The sequence below is a fragment of the Phyllopteryx taeniolatus genome, chromosome 2 (genome assembly GCF_024500385.1).
Source record: "Phyllopteryx taeniolatus isolate TA_2022b chromosome 2, UOR_Ptae_1.2, whole genome shotgun sequence".
Lineage (NCBI taxonomy): Eukaryota > Metazoa > Chordata > Actinopteri > Syngnathiformes > Syngnathidae > Phyllopteryx > Phyllopteryx taeniolatus.
This window is the reverse complement of record NC_084503.1, coordinates 8191693-8208064: the sequence shown is the minus strand read 5'-3', so window position 1 is coordinate 8208064 and position 16372 is coordinate 8191693. Positions and strand designations below refer to the sequence as shown.

Below are 16372 nucleotides of genomic sequence, written 5' to 3'. Positions count from 1 at the left end.
AAGGTAAATATTATGACAGTCTTTCAAATTCTACGTTGTTTAACTGAGATCAGTTATGCCAAGCAAGTTTAAGTTTAATAAATCCTATGAAGGTCATAAAAGGCGATGCAATAAAATTTCATATGTTTTGACTGACACCAATTACAACTTGATACACTGCCAGATTTATAGTAAGAGAAAGAGACCTCTGTCACTGTTTTTACATGCTATATGTGATCTTGTGTTTGTTAACCAGAGACAGATTAGAGTGATGTACAGTATAGTACCGTAAACTGTTTTCAAAAGAATTTTATAGAGGGCTCTTTTGCGGTTTCTAATTTCTCAATGCATGTTTACTAGGGGGAGAAGTATGATGGCCGGAAAGCAGATGCATGGAGCTGTGGAGTAATCCTGTTTGCACTTTTAGTGGTGAGTTATTATCCCACTATGTCGGTTTCATACTTGTTCTTTCACCAGGCGTGCCCTTTTTTCTGTTTGCTTCACACATATTACAGTTTTACATGTTTTATTCTGTGTGTACAACACTATTTGATATGTCATCATGGGCCGAAAATGTTTCTGCCACTATATTTGGGGTTTCAGGATACCTTAATTGTATTATTTCATATTATTTTGGTTATTATCAAGATCACCATAGAACATTGCTAGAGCTAGATATCAGCTCTCAAATTAATCTCTTATGAGCTATTTTCCTTGTCATTGTTATATTTGTCCAAACAAAAGTACCTTTAGTTGGAAAAGACATTAAAAATGCACAAGAAACTGAAGAAACAAGGGGTCTTATATTTTTCTATGACTATATACTTAATATTTATATTTATACGTAATTTACTCATACATAATACTGTTTTTATTGTGCAGTATTCTTATATTTTACGACATTTGGTTTCTTCCATTGTAAATGGGTGTCTATGTTCACCCACTTAGTGGCCGGCCAGTGCTGTTTTTCATTGCGTACGGAGCCACGACAGTCGAAAAGTGGCAATTTTTGGTTCCACTTGGATAGTAAATGGTTTTCATTTTGTATTCGGGTGGACATTTCATCTTCTCGAACTCCCCGATTTCTAGACCAGTCTCCGATGTTGAGTGTAGCCTGAATCCAGACAGCAGGCACTTGCGTGAAGTGCATATTGATGCTATCAATCTCCTACTGGTAACCCTGACTCTCATGTGCATTGAATGCCGAGTTTCCCAAACAGCACACGAAAATCCACTGCATATAACACTGACTTTGCCCTGTGAGCTGCAGACTCTGAGGTTATGTCCCGGTGGCTTACGCCACCGGTTATGTTTATATGTGCCCTGTTTATATGTGTACTACGCATCTCGCCCAGAGTAACCTGGGATAGGCACCAGCACGCCCGCCACCCTAGTGAGGATAAGCGGAACGGAAAATCAGAATCAGAATCATCTTTATTTGCCAAGTATATCCAAAACACACAAGGATAAGCACGGCCTGCCACCGGAGCTGCTGAGTCAGTTCTACACAGCGGTAGTCGAATCAGTCCTGTGTTCTTCCATCACAGTCTGGTTTGGTGCTGCTACAAAAAAGGACAAACTCAGACTGCAACGGACAATCAAAACTGCTGAAAGGATTGTCGGTACCCCCCCTACCCACCATTGAGGACTTGCACGCTGCCAGAACTAAGACAAGGGCATGCAAAATCCTCTCGGACCCTCCGCACCCCGGTCACCAGCTCTTCCAGCTCCTTCCCTCAGGTAGTCGCTACCGATCAATGCAAACTAGAACTAGTAGACATTCCAACAGCTTCTTCCATCTTGCGATCAACTGCTTAAACACCTAACCTATAATTCCATTACAACAAGCTGGCAATTTTTTTGACTTGAGTTCGTTGTCACATTTCTGTGGGGCCAATTATGTATTACTCCTGCACTCACTGTAGTTGTCTCGCCATGCTGCACTATTTGCATATACTGGCCACTCATGCCAGAGTAGCATCTGCTCCATTGCACACTGTTTGAGGAGTATCTGTAACATTTGCACAACCAACATTGTCCCAGATTATCGCACTACTCGTCACTTTAAACCGCATACACTCCTTGAAGTCTCAGTGCCCTTTGCACAATGGTCATTGCACCGGTCTATTGCAATATTAGTCATTCGAACTGCTCTAAGTGCTAGAGGACTCTGCATCTTTTTGCACAATTGTTTTTTGTCAATGTCTCTGTCTCCAAAGTGTTCTGTAAATTGACTGTTGTACTAGAGCGGCTCCAACTACCGGAGACATTTGTCACTTTGGAGACAGAGACATTGACAAAAAACAATTGTGCAAAAAGATGCAGAGTCCTCTAGCACTTAGAGCAGTTCGAATGACTAATATTGCAATAGACCGGTGCAATGACCATTGTGCAAAGGGCACTGAGACTTCAAGGAGTGTATGCGGTTTAAAGTGACGAGTAGTGCGATAATCTGGGACAATGTTGGTTGTGCAAATGTTACAGATACTCCTCAAACAGTGTGCAATGGAGCAGATGCTACTCTGGCATGAGTGGCCAGTATATGCAAATAGTGCAGCATGGCGAGACAACTACAGTGAGTGCAGGAGTAATACATAATTGGCCCCACAGAAATGTGACAACGAACTCAAGTCAAAAAAATTGCCAGCTTGTTGTAATGGAATTATAGGTTAGGTGTTTAAGCAGTTGATCGCAAGAGGGAAGAAGCTGTTGGAATGTCTACTAGTTCTAGTTTGCATTGATCGGTAGCGCCTACCTGAGGGAAGGAGCTGGAAGAGCTGGTGACCGGGGTGCGTAGGGTCCGAGAGGATTTTGCATGCCCTTGTCTTAGTTCTGGCAGCGTGCAAGTCCTCAATGGTGGGTAGGGGGGTACCGACAATCCTTTCAGCAGTTTTGATTGTCCGTTGCAGTCTGAGTTTGTCCTTTTTTGTAGCAGCACCAAACCAGACTGTGATGGAAGAACACAGGACTGATTCGACTACCGCTGTGTAGAACTGTCTCAGCAGCTCCGGTGGCAGGCCGTGCTTTCTCAGAAGCCGCAGGAAGTACATCCTCTGCTGGGCCTTTTTGAGGACGGAGTTGATGTTAGTCGCCCACTTCAGGTCCTGAGAGATTGTAATTCCCAGGAACTTGAAGGTCTCGACGGTTGACACAAGGCGGCTGGACAACGTGAGGGGCAGCTGTGGCGAAGGATGCCTCCTGAAGTCCACGATCATCTCTACAGTCTTGAGCGTGTTCAGCTCCAGGTTGTGTCGGCCGCACCACAGCTCCAGCCGCTCCACTTCCTGTCGATATGCAGACTCGTCACCGTCCTTGATGAGGCCGATGACAGTGGTGTCATCTGCAAACTTCAGGAGTTTGACAGTCAGGTTCGCTGAGGTGCAGTCGTTCGTGTAGAGAGAGAAGAGCAGCGGAGAGAGGACACAACCTTGGGGCGCCCCAGTGCTGATGCTGCGTGTGCATGAGGTGGCCTCCCCCAGCCTGACCTGCTGTGTCCTGCCTGTCAGAAAGCTGTAAATCCACTGGCAGATGGCAGGTGAGACGCTGAGCTGGAGAAGCTTGGATGAAAGGAATTCAGGGATGATGGTGTTGAACGCTGAGCTGAAGTCCACGAACAGGATCCTCACGTAGGTCCCTGCACTGTCGAGGTGTTCTAGGATGAAGTGCATTCCCATGTTGACTGCATCATCCGCAGACCTGTTCGCTTGGTAGGCAAACTGCAGGGGGTCCAGCAGGGGACCTGTGACATTCTTGAGGTGGTCCAGCACGAGACGTTCAAAGGACTTCATGACCACAGATGTCAAAGCGACAGGCCTGTAGTCATTCAGACCCGAGATTGCAGGTTTCTTGGGGACTGGAATGATGGTGGAGCGTTTGAAACAGGATGGAACTTCGCACAGTTCCAGAGATCTATTGAAGATCTGAGTGAAGACTGGAGCGAGGTGGTCCGCGCAGACTTTGAGGCAGGATGGGGACACATGGTCCGGGCCTGCCGCTATGTTAGTCTTTTGTTGTTTGAAGATGCGTCTCACATCCTGTTCATAGATGGTTAACGCTGAAGTCAGAGGCGTGATTGTGGTCGCGGGTGCGGCCGGGTTGGTGTGTGGTGTGAAACTGTCCTTTTCAAATCTGCAGTAGAAGGTATTCAAGTCGTTGGCTAGTGTGCTATTGTTCTCAGCTTGGGGGGATCGTCGCTTGTAATTAGTCAGCGATTGGAATGCATGCCAGACTGATTTAGAGTCGTTTGCGCTAAACTGTTTTTCCAACTTTGCTGCATAGTTTATTTTTGCAATGTTAATTTCTTTAGTCAGCTGGTTTCTAGCTCGATTATACAGGGCCCTGTCCCCGCTCTGATATGCGTCCTCCTTAGCTTGGCGAAGCTGCTTAAGTTTAGCAGTGAACCACGGCTTGTTGTTGTTGAATGTGCGAAAAGATTTTGTTGGTACACAAACCTCTTCACAGAAACTGATATAGGATGTGACAGTGTCCGTATATTCATCCAGGCTGCCAGCTGAATTTTCAAAGACACTCCAGTCTGTACAGTCTAAACAGCTTTGAAGTTCCATCTTGGCTTCATTTGTCCACTTTTTCACTGTTTTCACTGTAGGCTTCGCGCATTTAAGTTCTTGCCTGTCTTCTTCTTTTCCTTTCGGCTTGTCCCGTTAGGGGTCGCCACAGCGCGTCATCCTTTTCCATGAGAGCCTATCTCCTGCATCCTCCTCTCGAACACCAACTGCCATCATGTCTTCCCTCACGACATCCATCAACCTTCTCTTTGGTCTTCCTCTAGCTCTCTTGCCTGGCAGCTCCATCCTCATCATCCTTCTACCAATATACTCACTCTCTCTCCTCTGGACGTGTCCAAACCATTGAAGTCTGCTCTCTCTAACTTTGTCTCCAAAACATCGAACCTTGGCTGTCCCTCTGATGAGCTCATTTCTAATTTTATCCAAGCTGGTCACTCCAAGAGCGAACCTCAACATCTTCATTTCCGCCACCTCCAGCTCTGCTTCCTGTTTTCTCTTCAGTGCCACTGTCTCTAATCCATACATCATGGCTGGCCTCACCACTGTTTTATAAACTTTGCCCTTCATCCTAGCAGAGACTCTTCTGTTAAGTTCTTGCCTGTACGTCGGTATTAAGTGAATTAAGCAGTGATCAGACGAGCCCAGGGCTGCACGAGGAATAGCACGGTATACGTTTTTTACCGTAGTGTAGCAGTGGTCTAAAGTATTATTTTCCCTGGTAGGACAGTCGATGTGCTGCTTGTATTTAGGGAGTTCGTGGTTGAGTTTAGCTTTGTTAAAGTCCCCGAGAATAATGAGGGGTGAGTCCGGGTGTTTTTTTTCAATTTCGTTGACTTGTTCGGCGATCCTGCCTCAAAGACCACCATGACCCGGGAAGACCAGGATGGACTCTTCACACTGTGCAGAGTTGTTCAGAAACTGCAGAATGACATCCCCGTGGGTAGACCGAGCACACCTCGCAGCGTGGAGGCTCCCAAGAGGAGACACTGGAGTTAAACTTAAAAGGTTAAGAAGACAAAAAGACAATAGGACAATTAAAAAAAAAAAAAAAAAATTAAAATGTTGTGTTGTGACTTTTCGAGCTAGTTTTTGCACTAAACAAATAAAACCGGTTAAAATCACAGTACATTCAATTGAAAAAGAAATAGTATCATACATTTCTTGGAATGATTAAAACATTAAATACAATAAAATAGGATAAAAAAAAAAATTAAAGTAATGAATAGATAAATTCATGCATCCATTCTCAATACCGCTTCTCCTCTTCAGGGTCATGGGGTGCTGGAGCCTATCCCAGCTGAGTTCGTGTGAAAGGCGTACTACACCCTGAACTGGTCGCCAGTCAGTTGCAGGGAACACATAGACACAGACAACTATGCGCACTGAGTAGAAACTGAATCCTGGCTTCCTGCACCAAAGTCAGGCGAATGTACCACTACACCATCAGTGACTGTTAAATATGTATTAAATAAACTATTTGTATAGTTTATTTAATTTCATTAAGAGATAAATTAAAAGCTAAACCAAATAGGGGAGTCTTGGGCCTCCTTTTAAAAACATCAACAGACTCTGCACTCCTGATGCCCTCTGGCAGGCTATTCCAAAGACATGGGCCATACTGGCTGAATGCAGCTGCTCCATAAGTTTTTGTTGTAGCCGTTCGAATAAAAGACCTCATAAAAGTCCTCACGGCCGGATGGCCCAAGACTGTTAAGACATTTAAAAACTAGTAAAAGAACCTTGAAATCGATCCTAAAACACAGCCAATGCAGCGATCTTAAAACCGGTATAAAGTGTTCTCATCCTCTGGTCTTCATCAGTACACGAGCAGCTAAGTTCTGCAGTAGTTGTAGATTAGAGATAGTCTTTTTTGGAAGACCAGAGAGCAGGGCAGTGCAGTAGTCTAAACGACACGTGATAAAAGCATGCATAAGCACCTCTGTGTTACCCTCTCGTTTCTTTCCTTATCTCCGCTGGGGCACATTCGTCTCCACGTTTGAGGTCGCTCCTTGGGGTTGCAGCTCTCCGCAGCCATACCATCACAGGGAGTCCAACAATGTCGAGATTCTCCGCTTAAAAATATACAGGGCTGATTTAAAAAATCCCCAAAACAACAAGCGCCCTGCGGCCATATTATCGCAGTCAAGCTCTGACAGTCATTTTGATGTGCAGCTGCATATTTTCAAAACAACTGTTACAAAAAAAAGCACTATTTTCATAACCGGCATAAATCCAGCACGAGTGGCGGTGCAACGGTGCACAAGAGGTGGGTTAGACCGGTGTTGGTAAATTCGTAGACCAGCTGGGCCACTGTGGGAGTGTTCACTGCTGACTTCATTCGCTGCCAATCAAAGTGGCTCCTCTTATTCCCTTTAAATGTAATGGAATGACAATTTCGACGGAGACATCTCTGTGCGGAAGAGGACAATCCGCAATTGCACCGATCGTTGCGTGAGTGGAGCATTGTCAATGCTCTTGCCAATGTGCCAACAGACAATGTGAGCGGGTATCCAGAATGAGCTGGTGGTAATCGCTGGCGACTTAAGTATACCTGTGGGACTGTCTGTCTGCCTGTGCCAGTTAGACGTCATCTGAGCAGGCGTAAATTTAGATTGACTTTCTACCACTAAATGTCCATGTCCTACATATAATTGTCACTTGCATGTCCAAAGACACACCGTCGCTGCGCCGGAACGCCCAGCTTGGCGCAGACCGGTCTGCCAAATTGGCAAACACGTGTAACAAACCTGCCCTGCGATTGACTGTCAACCAGTTCGGGGTGTACCCCGCCTCCTGCCGATGATAGCTGGGATAGGCTCCAGCACGCCCGCGACCCTAGTGAGGAGAAGCGGCTCTGAAAATGGATGGATGGATGGATGGTGTAACAAACCTTGCGCTTGCACCGAAGTCAGGATCCGTCGGCATTTGCACCCTGCCGCAGATGCGCTTTCTACGAAAGTATAGCCCTTAATGCAAATGAAACCTAAAAACACTGTTATGGTGGATACATTTCCCATAAAACATTGAACTATGTACAATACTAAGGAGTCACGTATAATCAGGCAAACATGTCCGGTGTCAAAAAGGACCACAAACTTGAATGCAGACCCTTTTTGCTGTGAGGAACTCGTACTAACCAATCAAACATTAAAAGACTAAAAGACACGTTTAAAAAAAAAATGCTTTCACAAAGATATATTATAACCACCAATCAATCAGGTGCAGTTTAGTTCTACACCCTTGCAAGCTACAAGAATAATAAAAAAAGAAGACCTCTCCATCGCCGCCAATAGACCAGAGCAGGTGTGAACATCAGCCTAAGTTTCTAATTATACATCCTATTAAATGACACTTAGCATTTCAAATACCTAACGGGTCATTGTGGTCATGCATGGTGAATTAGGCTTTGGCCATTATTCACACTGAATGAAGTGCAAACCCATTAGAACAGGTGCATCACAAAAGAAAAAATCACAGCAACGTTTTTTCCACATTAGCTACATAAACTTTTACAGTGACAATTCAGTTGTGGGAGATGCATGTTGCATAAATCACCATCTCCGTGCACTTCATTTTGATTATGCAGGCAGTGTCAGTGGCCATCTGGCTCTGTCCTGCTCATTTTAGTGACGTCAATGAGTGATCTCCCCAGCTGGAGTTCACCGAGTCATAGACTGCCTTCATCATCACTGGCCCCGATGACTGATATCTCTTATACACACACACGCATCCTCTTTGTCAAAGTTAGCTAATCCATCAGTGAGCATCTGACAGGCTATTTCCATGACAACCTAAGGATTGTTTTTCCTGGTGGATGTGAAACTCCATTGATTTTATACTGCAACTACACCTTTAAAATCCCCTTTTATCCCACTTTTATTAAAACAACAGCTTGATAGAAACAAATGATATGTACTTAAAAATGTCGCGTACGAGCTGTGGTTGGAACCTCCCATATTTACGTGCGTACACAATGACGTCATGGCACATTTACGTCACGACAGAGCAAGCGCCAACAGAGCGCAGCGCAGCACCATTATGACTCACGGTTTACATGATCAAGTTTACTTCCGATAGGTTTGGCAAAAGAACTATTCCACCCCTGTCAAACCGAATGAAATTCCATTTGGAATCGGCCTTTTTATTCTGATTGAGGTGTTTATATGGAGCGTTTTCATTTGGTTTTGACTTTTAAACCGATTATAATCAAAATAGAAGGCTCCATGTAAACCCTCATACTGTCAATGAACTTCATAACACATCAGAATCAGAATCATTTACTTCCTGGCAAGCTACAAGAATAATAACAGTAGGATAATAATAGTGTGAATTTCTGTGTCTGAGCAATTCTCCGTTGAACGATGACCATATATTGCAGGGGTATCCAACTAAAATTTAAAAAGGTCCAGATTGAGAAAATGTCTTGAAGCAAAGCTCCCGAAGATCATTTATTGTTCATTTACTGTGATATTTATTGAAGTAGCCGAGTTGTTGTATCGCTACATCTGCTTGTAATCAATACCTCAGTTCAATCCCAAAACCTTTTGTTATTTATCATTGACAAGTAACACAGAACTAAACAAATGCCTATGACTGCCGACATGTACGGTTGTTGTTGTTTCCATACACTGGCAGAATTTGCAATATATATATATATATATATATATATATATATATATATATTCATCTTTTTTCTGTTTTTGGGTGCTGGCGGAGCTTCGAGGCAACACCTGCCTTGATTCAGATATGAATTTAAATGACATCCGATTCTTAATCCATTGGGTTTCATATGACTTTGGTCTACCCTCTGAAATTATAACATCTTGAACTCTTATGGAAAGGCTTGCCACAAGAATTAGGAGAGTGTTTATGGGAATTTATGACCATTTTTCCAGAAGCGTATTTGTGACGGTTACACACTGATGTTGGATGAGAAGGCCTGGCTCTTAGTCTCCCAAAGGTGTTCTGTGTGGTTCAGGTCAGGATTGTGCCGGCAAATCCAGTTAATCCACATCAAAATCTCTCATTTTTGTCTTTTGGCAATATATACACACACACACACACACACACCTACACACACACATGCACAGACACACACACACACACTGGATTGAAATTCAAATAATGCGATAATGTTAGCTGATGTTGTGTTGTGAATTTTGGAGCTAGTTTTTGCACTAAACAAATAAAACCGGTTAAAATCACAGTACATTCCATTGAAATAGAAAGAGTATCATACATTTCTTGGAGTGATTATTGATGACAAGCTTTGTTGCAAGCCACATACAGACAACGTAAAAAACAAAATGTTGAAAATCATAGCCATCCATTACAAAATCAAAGATGTTCTGAATAGGAAATCATTATATTCACTTTACACTTCACTACTGCCTCCATACCTGACTTACAGTGTTGAGATACCTAGCCAATTTTTAAGTTGCAGAAAAGCTCCAAATACAGTGGGTACGGAAGGTTTTCAGACCCCATTAAAATTTTCACTCCTTGCTATATTGCAGCCATTTGCGAAAATCATTTAAGTTCAATTATTTTCCTCATTAATGAATACACAGCACCCCATATTGACAGAAAAAAAACGGAATTGTTGAAAGTTTTGCAAATTTTAGTCAGAAAAAGGGTACCAAAAAACAAAAAAATCTAAGTATCAATGTCATATTATATCATATGTAATACTCCCAAGGACTCAAATAAAGGCCCATCAGATATCAAAACACTGGGTGGAATTGATAACACAGGGGGTAATTTTTTATTATTATTTTTAAATAGTGATGAATGAAGAAAAGTGCAAATGGGCTGCAGCAAAAAGGCCACTTTTTTCATTCATGGGCAAAAGGGCAGGTGATTGAGCACCACTTCAATTGAATTTAATTTATGCACATGCCTTTCTAAAGCGATCTGGCTATTTTTGTGTGTTGCACATTTGTACAAGCATGTTTGTCAGTGCACTACATTAGTAGCACAGAAAATTTCCTTGTGAAATATTTTATACATAATCTACATAACCTACCTAACCAAATCACTTGGTTGCCCACAGGGAATCCTGCTGTATTATGTTGGTCAAAGATGAAAGTAAATACATGTAATATACTGTATAGTGAATGAACATTTTAGTTTCCCTCTTTTAATCACCAGGGCGCTCTGCCTTTTGATGATGACAACTTGAGGAATCTTTTGGAGAAGGTGAAACTCGGAATTTTCCACATGCCTCACTTCATCCCTCCAGAATGCCAGAACCTTCTTCAGGGCATGATTGAAGTGGATGCTTCCAAGAGATTGACGGTAAGCCATGAATGTAACTTCATCATCAAGCCTGGCTGCTGGATTGATACGGGTTAAAAAGTCATATTTAGCAGCAGTAACAGACTTTTTTTAGATCAGCAATTTCATTCTCAAGGGTCTTTAACCAACATACTGCCTAGCCCTAATTAAGTATCGTGTGTATCATAAAGTCTTTTATGATTGAAATTATTTGTCTTTGCCCCCCCCCCCCCCAAAAAATCAATAATACACTTAAAAATAGTGTTTGGAGATGTACATTCACTTCACTCGTGTGTGTGTGTGTGTGTACGTGTGTGTATACACACACAGTGGGTACGGAAAGTATTCAAACCCCCTTAAATCTTTCACTCTTTGTGAATGTGAGTGTGAATGGTTGTTTGTTTCTACGTGCCCTGCGATTGGCTGGCGACCGGTTCAGGGTGTACCCCGCCTCGCGCCCGAAGGTACCTGGGATAGGCTCCAGCAGATTTATTAAAAAGAAAAACTGAAATATCACACAGCCATAAGTATTCAGACCCTTTGCTGTGACGCTCATATTTAACTAGGATGCTGTCCATTTCTTCTGATCATCCTTGAGATGGTTCTACACCTTCATTGGAGTCCAGCTGTGTTTGATTATACTGATTGGACTTGATTAGGAAAGCCACACACCTGTCTATATAAGACCTTACAGCTCCCAGTGCATGCCAGAGCAAATGAGAATCATGAGGTCAAAGGAACTGGCTGAATTATGGCAAAGCACAGATCTGGCCAAGGTTACAAAAAGATTTCTGCTGCACTTAAGGTCCCTAAGAGCACAGTGGCCTCCAGAATCCTTTAATGGAAGACGTTTGGGACGAACAGAACGCTTCCTATAGCTGGGCGTCCGGCCAAACTGAGCAATCGGGGGAGAAGAGCCTTGGTGAGAGAAGTAAAGAAGAACCCAAAGATCACTGAGGCTGAGCTCCAGAGATGCAGTCAGGGGATGGGAGAAAGTTCTAGAAAGTCAACCACAACTGCAGTCCTCCACCAGTCGGGGCTTTATGGCAGAGTAGCTCGACGGAAGCCTCTCCTCAGTGCAAGACACATGAAAGCCCGCATGGAGTTTGCTAAAAAAAAACACCTGAATTACTCCAAGATGGTGAGAAATAAGATTCACTGGTCTGATAAGACCAAGATAGACCTTTTTGGCTTTAATTCTAAGCGGTATGTGTGGAGAAAACGATAAATAAAGTGAATTTAAAAAAAGAAATGACTTATTCTTGAGAACACTACACTGACTAAACCAGACTGTGATGAACAGGAAGCCCAGACAGCGCACGGCCGGACCGCCATGTAACTGTTTGCTTGTTTGTTCACAAAGCTAGCTGCTAATGCTACCGAAAACCAAGCATATGTGACGTCAAGACGCGCGATTCCCACAATGGAATGTGGATTTTATATTCCAATTAAAACGTCTTTAATGTTATGATAATTGTCGTTTCTGTGTATGATAACAGTACTTCGTGGAATGTGTACCTTTTGTAACCGCCACATTTATTGTTGATGTTTGTTGCACTGTGTTTCATTTTTAATAAACCATTACTTTAGGTAGTGTCTGAAAGAGTGACCTCTTGGTCAATTCCTCTCCTTGTACGTGCCCAATAGGGCAATAACTATTAAAAGAAATAACCTCTAACTGAGCTTTAGCATGTTGGACACTTCAACATGAGTGATATCTGTTGAGAACATCATCTTTATGATTGCTAGTGATGTTCAGATGAAGCCCCGTGAAGAATTAACACTTTCAGCCAACTGTTCCAGTACATATGCCGACACTTCATAATGAGTCATTTACTCTATGATGCCATCTAAAGGTAAAAATGTGGAATTGCTCTACTTCACTTGTGGCAACACACCCACGCACAAATGTTTATTCTACGTGTGCAGACGATGTGTTTTTTTGCACCCCTTGTGCGTCTATACGAGCTAAGCAAAAGTGAATTTCTCCGTTGTGAAATGAATAGAATCTTATTTATATGATTGATTCTTATAAGACAAACCTTATTGGGAGTGATGAGGTCAAAGAACTCCCAAACCGGGGAATACTTTCTCTTTTTTGCTCGTTCCATCTTCGTGTTCCAAATACTTGCAAGTACAGCCAGCCAACCAAACGACACAAGATGTGCGGGGGACTGCCTCACGTTTTGCCGCGCCTTTTAGGGTTCAAATGACACGTATTCTACTCCAAACCAGCGAACCACTTCCTGAATCAGTCACGTGGTGCGGTGCTTCAGGACAGTTGAAGCGTCATCGCTGACATCACCAAACCACACTTCGAACCACACCGCTTTGTGGCTGCACCAATTACTCGACACACTCTTCGAAGTCTCTGTTCATTTTGCCCATTACTAATGATTGCATGATTCTAAAATTCCAATAATAAAATAAACATTGGCATGTTGCGCTATCGAGATACAGCTACAGAGTGTTTGTTTCTCAAAATTTTAGGAGAAAAAGTGACAAGTCATTTCAAGTCAATGAGCTCAAGTCCGAGCGAAGTCACGAGGCATTGCTGTTCAAGTCCAAGCCAAGTTGAAAGTCTTGGGACATTTTGTCAAGTCAAGTCTAAAGTCATCAAATTTGTGAATCGAGTCCAAGTCATGTGACTCAAGTTCACACTGCTGGTCATTGTTGTCAACATTTATTCACGCGCACGAACCAATGTTTACCGAAGCTTTACAGCATGATTCAACAGAACACCAGCTTGTTTACATACTGAGCACTGGTGACGACACCACGCTTGTCCTCTTTTTGTTCTTTATTTCCCCAACATAATACAATACATTGGCTCGATCTATTGTTGTTATCGTTGCCATGGTAACTTTCACGTTGACCCTTTTCTGGTTCCACCTCTGCGACAGTCTTTGTGACAAGATAAAGCCCAGTGATCGTAAAAGACGGGATACGATCCTATCGGAATAAATGTCGTATAATGTTGCCACTGTCTGCTGGAGATACAGCAAAATTGTGTGGCATTAGTCTGACAGAGTGCAATCATGAAAGACCAAATGTGCCTTGAAGTTTGATCCAGGCATTAAGTGCCTTGCCCATGGACACAACGATGACATGAGCTTGTCAGGGATACCTGTATGAATCAGCGATCCGCCGGATCAGGGCTTACTCTTACACTAAGTGCAACACCACCCACATAATAATAATAACTAGATTGCACAGCTTCAGATGTTGTATACAGCTAGTAATTTAGATTATTAGGGTAACTATACTATTTCATTTAAAGACAAAGCTAATGCATCATTAATTTGTTATTCAAAAGTATCAAATATGAAACTACACTAGATCACAAAGTAAACCATTGGATACTATGATTGCATGAACCATCCATCCATTTCGGTCGGGTCACGGGGGCAGTAGCTTTAGCAGGGAAGCCCAGACTTCCCTCTCCCCAGCCACTTCCTCCAGCTCTTCCGAGGGGATCCCGAGGCAAGCCGAGAGACGTAGTCTCTCCAGCGTGTCCTGGGTCGTCCCTGGGGTCTCCTCCCGGTGGGACGTGTCTGGAACACCTCACCACGGAGGCGTCCAGGAGGCATCCTAAACAGATGCCCAAGCCACTTCATCTGGCTCCTCTCAATGTGTAGGAGCAGCGGCTCTACACTGAGCCCCTCCAGGATGACCGAGCTTCTCACCCTATCTCTACGGGAGAGCCCGGACACCCTGTGGATGAAACTCATTTCAGTCGCTTGTATCCGGGATCTTGTTCTTTCGACCCACAGCTCGTGACCATAGGTGAGGTTAGGAACGTAGATAGACCGGTAAATCGAGAGCTTCGCCTTCCGGCTTAGCTCCTTCTTCACCACAACAGACCGATACAAAGTCTGGATCACTGCAGACGCTGCACCAATCCGCCTGTAGATCTCCCGTTCCATTCTTCCCTCACTCGTGAACAAAAGCCCAAGATATTTGAACTCCTCCACTTGGGGCAGGATCTCATCCCCGACCCGGAGAAGGAACTCGACCCTTTTCCGACTGAGGATCATTTTCTCTGATTTGGAGGTGTTGATTCTCATCCCAGCCGCTTCACACACGGCTGCGAACCGCTCCAGTGAGAGTTGGAGATCAACAAGAACCACATCATCTGCAAAAAGCAAAGATGTAATACTGAGGCCACCAAACCGGACCCCTTTTACGGCTCGGCTTTGCCTAGAAATTCTCTCCATAAAAGTTATGAACAGAATTGGTGACAAAGGGCATCCTTGGCGGAGTCCAACCCTAACCGGAAACGAGTCCGACTTACTGCCGGCAATGCGGACCAAACTCTGACATCGGTCGTACAGGGACCGAATAGCCCATATTAGGGGGTTCAGCACCCCATACCCCCGAAGCACCCCCCACAGGACTCCCAGAACAACACGATCGAACGCCATCTCCAAGTCCACAAAACTGATGTAGACTGGTTGGGACCTCAACCCCAAAGAGTGGAGAGCCCACCTCAGAGACCCCAGACTCTGCTTCCTCATGGGAAGATGTGTCGGTGGAATTGAGGAGGTCTTCGAAGTATTCTCCCCACCGACTCACAATGTCCCAAGTCGAGGTCAGCTGTGCCCCATCCTCACTATACACAGTGTTGATGGTGTACTGCTTCCCCCTCCTGAGACGCAGGATGGTGGCCAAGAATTTCCTCAAAGACGTTCGGATCTCGTTCTCCATGGACACACCAAACTCCTCCTACGTCCGAGTTTTTGCCTCAGTGACCACCAAAGCTGCATTCCGCTTGGCCAGCCGGTACCCATCAGCTGCCTCAGGAGTCCCACAGCCCAAAAAGGCCCGATAGGACTCCTTCTTCAGCTTGACGGCATCTTTCACCAAAGGTGTCCACCAACGTTTTCTGTGATTGCCGCCACGACAGGCACCGACTACCTTATGGCCACAGCTCCGGTCGGCCGCCTCGGCAATGGAGGCGCAGAACATGGTCCACTCTGACTCAATGTCCCCCACCTCCCCGAGACGTGGGTGAAGTTCTGCCAGAGGTGGGAATTTAAACTCCTTCTGAGAGGGGATTCTGCCAGAGGTTCTCAGGAGACGCACACAATACGTTTGGGGCTGCCAGGTCGGACCGGCATCTTCCCCCACCATCGGTGTCAACTCACCACCAGGTAGTGATCAGTTGACAGCTCTGCCCCTCTCTTCAGCCGAGTGTCCAAGACATATCGGCCGCAAGTCCGATGACACGACCACAAAGTCAATCATCGAAATGCTGGCTAGCGTGTCCTGGTGCCAAGTGCCCACATGAACACCCTTATGCTTGAACATGGTGTTCGTTATGGACAATCCGTGGTGAGCACAGAAGTCCAATAACAGAACACCACTTGGGTTCTGACGGGGGGGTTGCTCCGAGTCACGCCCGATCAGATCTCACTGTCATTGCCCAGGTGAGCATTGAAGTCCCCCAGCAGAACGATGGAGTCCCCAGTGGGAGCGCTCTCCAGCACCCCCTCCAAGGACTCCAAAAAGGGTGGGTACTCTGAACTGCTGTTTAGTGCATAGACACAAACAACAGTCGCCCATCCCTCCACCCTCAGGCGGCGGGAGGC

General features: G+C 44.5%; 1 protein-coding gene and 1 long non-coding RNA gene across 14 annotated transcripts in view; one reads left to right on the top strand and one right to left on the bottom strand.

Annotated features, from left to right (window-relative positions):
• The window catches only part of LOC133470229 (serine/threonine-protein kinase BRSK2-like), a 145363-nt gene that overhangs the window by 81853 nt on the left and 47138 nt on the right, over positions 1-16372 (top strand). For all 12 annotated transcript variants that reach the window (XM_061758358.1, XM_061758387.1, XM_061758347.1 and 9 more), the window contains 2 exons: positions 340-408; positions 10656-10802. In XM_061758358.1, the coding sequence (XP_061614342.1) occupies positions 340-408; positions 10656-10802 (216 nt within the window). The remainder of the gene's footprint in view (positions 1-339; positions 409-10655; positions 10803-16372) is intronic.
• Positions 1-16372, bottom strand: part of LOC133470268 (uncharacterized) — a 61448-nt gene that overhangs the window by 42633 nt on the left and 2443 nt on the right. Inside the window, exon 2 of one of the 2 annotated variants that reach the window (XR_009785934.1) lies at positions 6443-6577. The exons of the other annotated variant lie outside the window; for it this stretch is intronic. This is a non-coding gene — a long non-coding RNA (uncharacterized LOC133470268). The remainder of the gene's footprint in view (positions 1-6442; positions 6578-16372) is intronic. 2 annotated transcript variants of the gene reach the window in all.